This window comes from Cyclospora cayetanensis, unplaced genomic scaffold (genome assembly GCF_002999335.1).
Source record: "Cyclospora cayetanensis isolate NF1_C8 unplaced genomic scaffold, CcayRef3 CcayRef3_contig_5, whole genome shotgun sequence".
Lineage (NCBI taxonomy): Eukaryota > Apicomplexa > Conoidasida > Eucoccidiorida > Eimeriidae > Cyclospora > Cyclospora cayetanensis.
The window spans coordinates 65,322-77,475 of record NW_020312480.1 but is presented as its reverse complement, the minus strand read 5'-3'; the positions used below and the strand labels follow the sequence as shown (position 1 = coordinate 77,475).

Genomic DNA, 12,154 nt, shown 5'->3' with positions numbered 1-12,154 from the left:
GCGAGCTGTTGTTTGCTGCCGCTGCTGCCGTTGCTGCCCGAGTATCTATTCCTCATCCCGCTGACGTCCCCTTTATTCCCCCTGCGGCTCGTCCTGGTCTTCACTGATAGGAGACACCTCCACGGGGTCAAGGGGCGGCGCAGCAGCCTCCCCTAACAGCTGCTGCAAAGACTGCAGAGTTTCCCTTTGCTGTGGCGAGAGCGTTTCGTGCTGAGGCACCTGATCGGCATGCTGCGCTTGCACCTGCTGCTCGCGCTGCAACTCGACAGCCTCAACATTCGCAACAGGCACTGCCGTGAGACCTTCGTTGTCTTGCAGCATTGGTGCCTGCTGTTGCTGGAGCGAATGCTCCAGTGGAAGGGTTGCTACGAAGAAAGGCAACCCATTAGGCTCTGGACCCTTATCTTCGGTGCAAACAGCCTTAAACTCTGAAGGCGGCGTGGCTTCCGGCAGCTGCTGTTGTTGCTGCAGCAGCAGTGCTTGCTGTGGTTGTTGTTGCAGCAGCAGTGCTTGCTGGTGTTGTTGCACCTCTGGCTCTTGCAGCTGTGGTGGCTGTTGTTGTTGCAGCTGGGGTTGTTGTTGCAGCTGGGGTTGTTGTTGTTGTTGTAGCTGGGGTTGCTGTTGTTGTTGTAGCTGGGGTTGCTGCTGTTGCACCTGTGGCTGTTGCTGTTGCAGCTCAGGTTGTTGTTGCTGTAGCGGCAGTGGCTGTTGCTCCTGCAGCAGTGTTTGCTGTTGTTGGTGCACCTGTGGCTGTTGCTGTTGCAGCTCAGGTTGTTGATGCACCTGTGGCTGTTGCTGATGCAGCTCAGGTTGTTGTTGCAGCTGAAGTTGTTGTTGCTGTAGCGGCAGTGGCTGTTGCTCCTGCAGCAGTGTTTGCTGTTGTTGGTGCACCTGTGGCTGTTGCTGTTGCAGCTCAGGTTGTTGTTGCAGCTGAGGTTGTTGTTGCTGTAGCGGCAGTGGCTGTTGCTCCTGCAGCAGTGTTTGCTGTTGTTGGTGCACCTGTGGCTGTTGCTGTTGCAGCTCAGGTTGTTGTTGCAGCTGAGTTGGTTGTTGCTGTTGTTGCTGGAGCTCTGGTTGTTGCTGCAGCTGCAATTTTTGCAGCAGTGGCTGTTGCAGCTGCACCTCTGATTGTTGTTGTAGCTGTTGCAGCTGCTCAACATATGTGGGGGCGTGTCTGCGGCGAGTTACAGGGGCTGCAGAGGTGTAAAAGTGGGCTCTGCGGCGGTGATGCGGAGTAAAGAGGAAAGTAGACAAGGGAACGAATCTGCAGCACCCGCAGCAGCGGCGAAGTGCAGAGATGATTGGTGAGGCAGCGGGAAGAAAGCGGCGCACAGTGTACAGCCAAATTCTGTGGGAGAACAGTGGGCAGCCACCACCAACACAACTGCGAAGCGGCAGCAGGAGGAAGAGACGCGGCAGCGCGAGCTGCTGCTGCGAAGAGCACGCTCTTCTGGCAAGAAGAGATAGAAAGAGTCGGTGCCAGAAGGAGGGAAGACGGGGAGCGGAGAAGAGAAGAGGGGGGAGGAGGACGAACCTGAATTTTTGCTCTTGCTGTAGCTCCAGCAGTAATTCGGGAGTTACGGGCTGACCGTGAAGGTCTTTGCTTGTTGGAAAGCTCCCGGAGACAACTGCAAACAGTTTTTGCTGCTGCTGCTGCAGCAGTTTCTGCTGGTGCTGCCGTTTGAGCTCACCCCCAAGAGGCCTCCACAGCGTCTCTTGATCTTGCAGCGTTGCTGCCGCAGCCGTATCTGCTTCTGCCGCTTGCTCGAACTGCGCCTCCTCTTCGTTTCTGGAGCTGCTAGCGTCGCAAAAGAAGCGCGTGAGGGGAGGGAGCGAAAAGAAGCCCTCTGCGCTGAAGAAGAAGGTGCCGAAGAAGTGCTCTGGAGAGCACAGAGGAGGCTGAACAGCCTGTCCTTCTGTGGCTTCAGTGCTGCCGCTGGGAGCAGCCCGTGGGGGTACAGCGAAGGGAAGAGGGGGTCGAAGTCGCACTGGCGATAAGAAACGTGTCCACGCGGCTGCCGTCTTCGCGAATTTAACCTTCTCCGACGCTTCTGCCCAAGCCGAGCTGCTGCTGCTCTTGCTGCTGCTGCAAACGCAGACGCACTGGGGACCTTCCGAGCCGGGGGGGACGCTGCTGATCACGCAGCAGCAGCATCCCTTGCTGCTGCTGCAGCTGCTGCATGCTTCGGGGCTTGCAATTTGGTGCAAAAGCTGCAGTACCATGTGATTCGCAATGCAGCATATGTAACTCAAATCCCGCTGTATAAACTCGTGCGAGAGGCGCAGCGGATAAAGGCCACAGTAGACAGAAGGCAAAGAATCCTCGGGTTCCTCCTCCCCCATCTTGTCGCTCGTGTTGTTGGAAGCGGTGTTGGGAGTGCTGTTGCTGCTCTTGTTGCTGATGTTGCTGGTATTGCTGCTGCTCAGTGCGGTGCTCGCAGGTCGCCAAGACGCAGTTAGCGGCAGCAGCAAGCCGCTAGGCGCTGCTGTGTGTGCCGAACAGGAGGCGTCTTTTTGAGCATCTTCGTGTGGTGTCGATGCTGCGACATCCGAGGAGATCATGCTGTTCCCATTCTCGCAGGGGAAAGCCCCAGCCGCAACGGCGGCTGTGCTGAGAGCCTCAAGTACTGCTGCAGAGTTCATACAGCTCGGCAACAGCAGCCAGCCTGCGCAGGCGCAGCAAAAACAACGCAGAAACCGTCCACAGAGAAAGATCCAAGACACAAAAGGCCGCAGCAGCAACAAGCATATGCACCGAAACAAGCGAAAAAAACGTTTACAGAAACGTGCCGCAACACAATTCCAGCTGCTGCCCACCATCGCCACGCGCTCGCGCTGTCTCTGGAAATTCAAAGATTTGCCATCCACACATTTCACGCTGCAGTGCAAGGGCACCCGCATGTCCATACTTCTGCTTCTGCAGCAAAAACATCACGTCACAAAACACACGCACATGCCCCTTTGTCGCATCACGAAAAAAAACACATGCAGCTGCTGCACGAAAAAATTCGACCAGCAGACGCGCTGCAAAAAAATGAGCAGCAGGGCCGTCTTTCTTCGCTTCCAGCAGGAGGCAGTGCCAGCGCAGGCTTGGGGAGTGTATATATATATATATATATATATATATATATATATATATATATATGTGTATGTGTATGTGTATGTGTATGTGTATGTGTCGGGGGGGGGGGCCGTACAGCGAAAGAAAGGAAAAAAGCGTCAAGGATAGACAGGAGCCTCTCTGCCAAACTGTTTGGGAGATGCAGCACGCGAAGTATGTGTGTAGCGGCAACAAGATCCCCTTTTCCTTCCAGGTCTGTCTCTGCTGCTGCTGCTGCAGCAGGTGAGCGATACGGCCAAGTGCCGCTGGCAGGGTGGAAGCTGAATTGTTCAGGGAAAGCAAAGCCCTCGTAGCCTAGCCACTCGGAGGGGTAGACGCCACGCGCTGCACCAGAAAAAGTTCGACAGACGCGGAGGCAGCAGCAGGAGCACATCACGGAGACTCATGGGAGCGGCTCCGAGAATGCTCGAAAATAGCTTGAGACACAGTGACTGTACACCGCAAGACGCGGAGAAGCCCCCTCAGGAGACACCCTTAAAACAGCACCGAAGGGAAAGAATAATCCTCTCAAACAGTCCACCCATAAAGCTCCCACCTGTTTGGTGCTGAACAAGCTGTCTAAGCGCTTTGCAGAGAGACGGGGAAGGCGACGCTCCCGCGGAGCATGCCGCCTTCGAAAAGAAGGCTGCCCATGGAAACCATTCTGTTTCTTCCTGCAAAAATGGCGTAAACGATCGAGCCACACATGACAGCAGCAGCTGCTGCTGCAGCAAGAGCACCAGCCAGCACAAGCAGCCGCGCTGGCGGCACAAGGAAGGGGACCTCGCCTATCTATCAGGGAGCTATCTTTTGAAACAACGGCAGCGAGGCATCCTCGTCTCCTCTTTCTGACCCCTTGGGAAGGCAGAATTTCATAGTTGACGGCAGCCTCTGCGTCGACCTCATTTCCCAGTCCCTCGCCAGCTCCTCCTCCAGCCTCCGCAGCAGCGGCAGAGACGCTACCAGCATGCGTCTCCTCTCCAGCAGCCACAAGACCACTCTCTCCTGCGCATTCCGCCACAGTCTCCTCCGCAGTCTCAGGATCTCCCGAGCCTGACGCTGCTGCTGTACTCTCCTCTCCACTCACCAACCCCGTGGCTGCCTGCACGATCAGCTGCTGCAACGCTGCCGAGGGCAGTCTGAAATACAGATGCTGCACCAAAAACCAAAACACGTAGAGCCCTAGTCTTCCTCCGCAAGAAGTAGAACTGCAAGTGAATCAATACTCCCCTCGCCGTGCGAGCGGCAGCAGAGGCAGAGGCAAAGGCAGCAGCAGCAGAGGCAAAGGCAGCAGAGGCAAAGGCAGCAGAAGAGGCAGAGGCAGCAGCAGCAGAGGCAACGGCGATGAAGCTCGGCGTGACGTGGCTGTGAAGGCACACCTTCTCCCCCACGAGGATACTGTATCTGCTGCGCGCTGCAGCAGCAGAGGCAGCAGCGGCAGCAAGCACTGGCGTGGAGGTTTCGTCTGCGGGGGGAAGAATAAGCCCTGATGCCTCAACGGCTGTCAAGAGCCCTTGTTGCACATCTGATGCTGCTGCTCCCCCTGCTGCAGCATCCAGCCCTGGCAAGGGTGGTGTCTCAAGAGAAGCCTCAAGAGATTCTCTGCTGAAAACTGCACACTGCTGCTCGTTCCAGGAGAACATGGCGGGGGGTTCCCTGCAGCGCCAGCAACAGCAGCAGCAGCGCCACTACCACCACTCCTACCCCTACCGCCTTCCAACACGAGCAGTTAAGGTCGGCGCGTTCGCACTTCATGCAAAGCGCGGCCATAACACAAGCAAATTCTAAGATAAATCTAAAAGTGCTTCCCCCCCTCACACCCCCAAGCTTCTCGAGCGCTAGAGAGGGAGCAGGAAAACACCGTGAGGAGAGCCTTACAGACTGCGCGCATCCAGACGAAGCTGCCCCTCTGGCCACAGCAGCAAATGCAGCTGAACGGATCTTTCTCCCTTTCCACGTTCGCTTCTAGCGTCAGGCAGCACCGCTGCATGCGCCGTCGACGAGGCAGCCGTTGCTTCTGCTGCTGTGGCTACAGCGGAGAAGCCTCCACTGCCTCCGGCTGGAAGCGCCTCTTGCTCCGGCCCCTTCTGCAGCTTCTGCTGCCGCTGCTGCTGCGGGAGCAGAAGCTGCAGCTGGCGCTTCTGTCGGAGCGCAGAGAGGGTAGCCGCCGCATCCTCTACCGTCCACGTAAACAGGGGGATACGCAGAAACTGCCGAAGGGCGTCGAGCGAAGCGAGCAGCACTGCTCCCCAGCCGCCGCAGCGGCCGCTCGAGGGGCATACGCCTGCGGCAGACAGACAGAGAGAAAGAGAGAGATAAAGAGACATGCATACGGAGACAGACAGACAGAGAGAAAGAGAGAGATAAAGAGACATGCATACGGAGACAGACAGACAGACAGAGAGAAAGAGAGAGATAAAGAGACATGCGGAGAGAGACAGACAGAGAGAAAGAGAGAGATAAAGAGACATGCATACGGAGACAGACAGACAGAGAAAAAGAGAGAGATAAAGAGACATGCGGAGACAGACAGACAGAGAGAAAGAGAGAGATAAAGAGACATGCGGAGACAGACAGACAGAGAGAAAGAGAGAGATAAAGAGACATGCGGAGACAGACAGACAGAGAGAAAGAGAGAGATAAAGAGACATGCGGAGACAGACAGACAGAGAGAAAGAGAAAGACACAGAGACATGCATACGGAGACAGACAGAGAGAGAAAGACACAGAGACATGCATACGGAGACAGACAGAGGGAGAAATAGAAAGAGTCATACATACGGAGGTAGACAGAGAGAAAAGAGAAAGCCCAAGGGCTGGAAGGCGAAGCGGGAGAACACACCCCTGCACAACCGAAAACGCCTTCAGAGCAACTTGACCGCAGAAAACACAACCAGCCTGCCGCTTACTCAAAAACAAGGCGGTAGGAGGCGCCCTCCACTTTGCGAAGTGCTGCAGCAGAAGCTGCCTCAAGAAATTCACCCTCAGATTAGGCAGCGAAGTCAAAAGCACCGCTGGACGGCCCCTCGGTCCACGAGGGCCCCTCCACGCACGAGGCAAACGGGGAGGCCATAAGGCTGCTCGCTTCTTCTCCTCGAGAGCTGCTAGTCTCGAAGCTGCCGATCCTCCTCCTGCTGCTGCTGCTGCTGCTGCTGCTGCTGCTGCTCCTGCTGCTCCTGCTGCTGCTCCTGCTGCGGCGGCGCATGACAAAGTTGCAGCAGAAGAACGAAGCTCCTCCTGCTGCTGCTCCTGTTCTTGCTCTCCTGCCTTTAAACCTTGAGCACCTTCAGTAGCAGGCTGCTGCTCCTGCTCCTGCTGCTCGGCGCTTTCCGGCAGCTGCTTCGGTTGCTGCTCCTCTTGTTGCTGCTCTCGCTGCTCTTGCTGCTCTTGCTGCTCTTGCTGCTCTTGCTGCTCTTGCTGGTGTTGCTCTTGCTGGTGTTGCTCTTGCTGCTGCTGCTCTTGCTGTTGCTGCTCCCCTTGCTGCAATTCCTCTTGCTGCTGCTCCTCCTGCTGCTGCTCCTCTTGCTGCTGCTCCTCTTGCTGCTGCTCCTCCTGCTGCTGCTCCTCTTGCTGCTGCTGCTGCTCTACTTCGTCCTCCTGCTGTTGCTCTTGATGCTCTTCGTTAGGCTGTTGTTGATGCTGCGGGAGCTCCGATCGATGCAGTTCTGCCTCGTGCTGTTGCTTGTGCTGCTGTTGCTGCTGCTGCATGTGTTCCTGCCTGTGTTTCGCCTCCCGTTGCTGATGCGCCTGTGCCTCCCTGAGAGCGGCGGCAAACTGTTGCCACATCTCCAGGAGCCGCTGCGTCTCCTGCTCCGGGTGTATGTACACCGTGTCGCTCACCAGCCACATGCTCCTCCCGTCCTGGGGAGCACCTCTGAACACCCCACAGCATAGGGAAGATCAGCACAGCAGAGGCCTATGAAACAAAGAGACATCCTGAACCCTCGAGCAACAAGCTCAGCAGCAAAAGCAGCCGCAGTCACCCCCCAGCAAGCGAGGAGCAGGCCCTACACGTGCTGGTCGCCTTCTTTTCTTCGAACGCTCAAATTGCTGTGCTGCTGCAGATACGGCCTATCGCTGCCCATCCAAACCTCTTCATGAGGCGGGGGGCCCCCCCGAGGAGAGCCATGCCACCGCCCCCTGCCACCTCCAACGTCGCGGTGCGAATGGCCGCCTCTGTCCCTCGCAGACCGTGAGGGAGGGGGGGGGCCCCCCTCACGGGGGCCCTCCCTGTACGGCTGCTGAGGCATGCTCGCGTAGGGAGGGGGGTGCAGCCCATGAGGAATGCCTCCTCCTCCTCCCCCCTCCCTCCCAAAGAACGGGGGCCCCCCGGGAAAGGGGCCACCCCCAAAAGGCGGAAGAGGGCCCTCCCACTTGGGAGACCCGCCCCGCACGGGCCCCGCGAGCGGGGGCCCCTCCGGGGGGCCCCTCACGGGCCTCCCCCCTTGGCCGTCAAGAGGCCCACCGTGCGGGGGTTGTTGCACCCCGTAGGCGTGCACGGAGGGGGCGTTCCTTGGATCTGCAGCTCTCCGTTCTCCGCCTCCTCGAGGGCCCCCAACGCCGCGAGAGGGAGGGCCCCCTCGGGAGGCCCCCCCGCCCCTGCTAGAGGGCCCGTTGTGCCGCTCCTCACGATACGGGGGGCCCCCCCCTCCTCGACTCTGATAAGGAGGCGGCCCCTCGCGAACACTGCTGCGGCTCCTGCGTCTTTCGCGGGCAAGATGACTGCCGTCAGCAGCGCCGCCTCCCCGGGAACGACGCACGTGGCTGCTGCTCGACCCCCTGGCATCGGAGGGGGCCCCCGCGTGGTACGGGCCCCCCCCCCCCCTTCGGCGTACGCCTCGCTGCTGTGAGACTCCCGCCTCGGGGGGGGCCCCCTGCTGCCTCGGTACGACCCGCGGGATGCAGCTTCGCGGCCACCCCGACTGCTTAGCCCCCAAGATCCCCAGGCGTTCTCCTTGCGAGTTTCCGAGGGGCCCCTCCGCTCTCGGTACTCCCGAAAGGGCCCTCCTTGTTCTCCTGCTCCGTGCCGTTCGTTCCACGGAGACCTCTCGCGCTCGTGCCGCCTCGACTCCCTATAGGGGCCCCCCCCGAGCCCCTCGCCCCCACCGCCCCTGTAGGGGCCCCCCCCGGGCCCCTCGTTGCCGCCGCCCCAGTAGGGGGCCCCCCCGCCCTCCCCGTCGTCATAGAGTGACCCGCTGGTCGAACGGGGTCCTTCAGAGGCCCCTCTCCCGACTCTGACTCTCGAGGGGCAGCTCTCCTCGTCCTTCGCTCGATCGCGATACCCGCGACGAGCATCTGAGGAGGGGCCCCTGAAAGTTTGCCATTCGCCGCTGGCCGTCAAGAGGCCCCTCCCGGGGTGTCTCGCCTCCGCCCCTTGACTGCTGCTCTCAACGCGCTGTTCAAGAAGGCCACTGGCTCGCTCCTCTCCTGTTTCCAAATAGGCAGCGGGGGGCCCCTGAGGGTACGAGGCGTAGCCTCCGGGAGAGCTCCCCCGATCCGCAGAACGAAGCCAAGGAATGCTGCCGCTCTGCTGCTGCTGCTGCGGGATGAGGTGGCCATCATGTCGAGAGAACTGGGGAGCTTCGGGGTTCACATCGTGCCTACCTGCTGCTCTACGACCCCCACGAGGATCTCTTGCCTCCTTTGTGGGCATCACTCGCTTGCGCTCCTCCTGAAGCTGCTGCTGATGCTGCATGTGCGACGGCGGCTGCTGCCGCTGCTGCTGAGGCTGCGCATATTCAAGGCCATACGCCTCATGGAGGTGGTGAGACTGCTGCTGCTGCAGCTGTTGTTGCTGCTGCTGCAGCTGCTGCTGTTGCTGCTGCTGCTGTTGCCACGGAGCTCCCTGCTGCAGGTGCTTCCACGGAGCGGCAGCAGCTGCCTGCTCTTGCATTTGCTGCTGCGCTTGCTGCTGATGCCAAGGCGCAGACGCTATAGGGGCGTTGCTTGCATGCCACTGCTGGGCCTCGCGCTGCTGCTGCTGCTGCTGCTGCTGCTGCTGATGGGGGTGAGGATGATGAAGGTCGTGCTGATGATGAGGAGGAGGATGATCTTGCTGCAGATGCTGATGCTGATGCAGGTGGTGCTGTTGCTGCATCTCCTGCTGCTGCTGCAGCCGCTGCTGCTGTTGCTGTTGCTGCAACTGCTGTTGGTGCTGCAACAGCATCTGCTGCTCGTGCTGCTGCTGCAGCAGCATCTGCTGCTGTTGCTGCTGCTGCGGCGTCCAAGAGGCGGTGCCAGCAGCGGCAGCAAGTGTGGAGGCTCCATAGCCAGCGTTGCTGCAGCACGGCATGGACGAACAGCGAGAAAAAAGACCCTTGATCTTCATCAGCTGCATGCGCTACCTACGGGAGCGTCGCTAACACGAGGATCTGTACTACATACGCCAGCGCTTCGAGCAGCAGCTACTGAGACAGGTTCTCGACAGCCGAACGGGCAACTTACGCTTGGTGAAGTCCAAAGGCTCCAGATCGCCAGGGGGGGACAGACATCGTCGTAGCAATGGAGAAACAGCACCAGCAAAGGGCGTAGTGAGCCAAAGCGGGCCCCTAGATACAAGAGGTCGTGCGATGCCTCTGAACGAAGTGTACGTCAAGGTGTATGTAAATATCAGTTCCTAGATATTGATGTTTATAGGGCATGCGTGTAGATGCGTATAAATGCGTATAGATGCGTATAGATGCGTATCTATGTATGGGTATTATCTATGTACACTGATAGATATGTAGATATATGTATGTATATATACGCACGCGAACAACAGCAGCAGACACCTGCCCCTGCCCCTGCTGCTACTGCTGCACCTGTTGCAGCAGCTGCTGGTGTTGCACACGCTTTTGGTGCCGCTGCTGTTGCACGTGGTGTTGCTGTTGTTGCGGCTGCGGCTGCTGCTGCTGCTGCTCGCGATGGTTTCAGACCAGAGCCTTAAAAAGGGGAGAGAAGCACTTGGGCTTCCAGGGCACAGTCCTCCGCAGAGCAGCAACACTCCACCGAGGAATAAAGGAGGGACGAGGACGTTGTTGCCGCAGGGGCAGTGCGATTCAGGAAAGCAGTTAGAAAGCCAGAAGAAAGTCTGCCCGCAATCTTTTGCTGCTGCTGCTGCTACTGCTGCGGCGGCTGCCGCAGCTGCCGTTGTTGCCGGTGCAACTATCGGGATCTCTGCAGCAACTCACAGCCAATAAGAGTCCTTTAAATTACCGCGGGGCTGATATCGTCGCGTGCATTCGCATTGTGGCCAGGAGCTGCAGCAGCAACAGCGGCAGCAGCAGCATCGAGCAGCATGCAGCCGCAGCCCGTGCGGCTCCCTGCTGCTGTGTATGGGATCCGGGGGTTATGTGTAATAGCGAGAGCACAACCAGCAGGAGCCTGCAAGCTCCCCACACCTTCGAATTATCTATTTTCGATTTTAATGGCCTGTTGCGGAGAGGCGTCGGGGCCAGCGTGTTTGGGCTCCTGGTGCTGCCACGCAGACAAACGCGGCTACACTGAGGCAGAGAAGCACCGGCAGCACAGCTGTTCCCCTCTCAGAGAAACTGCCGTAGTGGAAAACTCCTAAAGCGCTGCTTGCGCACCCGAGGACCCCTGTAGTGCTGCGTGTATTTTGTGCGCTGCTCCCTGTGTCACCCTTTGGAGCCAGAAAAGCCCTCATTGCCGAGACAGGCCCTGCCTTCTCCCAAGTCGACTCGCTGCTCCCCACAAGTACGCGGGGACCTTCTGTTAATTGCCTTGAGAAGCCTGAAGGCCGGCTGTCTTATGTGCTCCTTAATGATGCGGTGGGCAGTAGTGGCCATAGCCTCTTCGCAGCCCCCACACCGCGCGCACACCAGGGTTTCAACTCTCTTTGTAGTCAGCGAAGCGGGTTCACTCCGCTTGCTCCTACTGCACTCGCAATTTCTACCAAGAATTCGTAAAGCACATACTATTTAGTGCGGTTGTTCGCATGCCTTTCGGGCCGTCGAGGAGAGTTTGCACCATGCAGTAAGAGCCAATGATGTGTGCGTATGCGCTAGATGCCATGTGCTGCTAGTTGCGCATGATCTCAGTGCTCCTAGAGGGTGCAGCCACGCCAGGCACCACCTACAGGCCATGTAGCTTCGTTCTTCTCGTCTTCCGGGCCTCAGGGCTGCGCGTGAGGGGAGGGAATGACAGCGAGAGAACACACACAGTGCAGTAGAAACTGGCAAAGTGCACCTTGGTCTGATACAGTTCTCAGGAATACCCAACAGCCGCTCCAAAAATCGAACAGCGCAGCGTCATCAAATGCTTCCTTCCAGTCCAAAAGAACACCTTTTCCGCTGAACTGCAGTCTTACTGCCAACAGAAGAACGCTTCAACAGGTACATATATATATATAGTGTACTACAAGCCATAGGCACTAGACAGAGGAAAAAGTTGTGTAGCGCTTTCTCTATGGTCTACGTAGGGTAACACAATAACCCCACAGCTATTGAGTACGAAGTTACGGCGTGCTTGAAAAATAGCTCCCTTCTTCTCGTGCCCGCTCCTCTCAGAGCTCCCACATGAGGGGAGAGGGCCAGCTAGGGTGTGCATTGCTGCCCCCTCCAAGCACTCTGAGCACTCACAGTAAGGTGTGCATAGCATCTACCACACACCCACAAAACGGTGCATCTTCTTGTATCAATCCGCACTACTTTGCAATAAGAAATATTTATCTACAACCAGCCGAGCCAAATAGTCAATTGTCCACCAAATCTCAACTGCATATTCCCAGTGTGGTGAAAAATATGTAAGTGCAGCTAAGGCCTTCACATCCTGACTTTAGATGGTTGGGCGAAGCTATGCGTGGAAAGTTACCAGTGGAGTCGTGTAATGAATGACGCTATAGTTTTCGGCTTTGTGTGGAGGGCTTGGCGATACCGTTGTTGGATTCGTCGTGCAGAAGGAAAGGCGCCCCGCCGCATTAATGCACGGTGGGTTACTGTGCTTTGGGTAGCTGCCTGTATGCCCCTTTGCGAATGCCTGGAGTGTGCAGCTCAACTTGCACTCGCACTGTCCTTCCTTCCGCAGTGCTCATGCCAGAGCACTGTAAATTGA

The 12,154-nt window shown here is 57.9% G+C and overlaps 2 protein-coding genes across 2 annotated transcripts; both read right to left on the bottom strand.

Moving 5' to 3' along the window:
• Positions 1-72: 72 nt before the first annotated feature.
• LOC34624459 lies at positions 73-4,743 on the bottom strand. Its single transcript, XM_026334749.1, has 8 exons — positions 4,378-4,743; positions 3,657-3,774; positions 3,198-3,445; positions 2,818-2,917; positions 1,535-2,666; positions 1,159-1,264; positions 559-771; positions 73-420 (listed from the first exon to the last, which is right to left on the bottom strand). The coding sequence occupies exons 1-8, from the start codon at positions 4,741-4,743 to the stop codon at positions 73-75; spliced, it is 2,631 nt and encodes an 876-aa protein (XP_026190534.1).
• A 231-nt stretch (positions 4,744-4,974) lies between these two features.
• LOC113146674 (chromatin modification-related protein eaf-1-like) lies at positions 4,975-10,748 on the bottom strand. Its single transcript, XM_026334748.1, has 9 exons — positions 10,514-10,748; positions 10,181-10,246; positions 9,304-9,314; positions 8,846-8,927; positions 8,624-8,639; positions 6,533-6,953; positions 6,010-6,331; positions 5,238-5,384; positions 4,975-5,129 (listed from the first exon to the last, which is right to left on the bottom strand). The coding sequence occupies exons 1-9, from the start codon at positions 10,746-10,748 to the stop codon at positions 4,975-4,977; spliced, it is 1,455 nt and encodes a 484-aa protein (XP_026190533.1).
• Between the last annotated feature and the right edge of the window lie 1,406 nt (positions 10,749-12,154).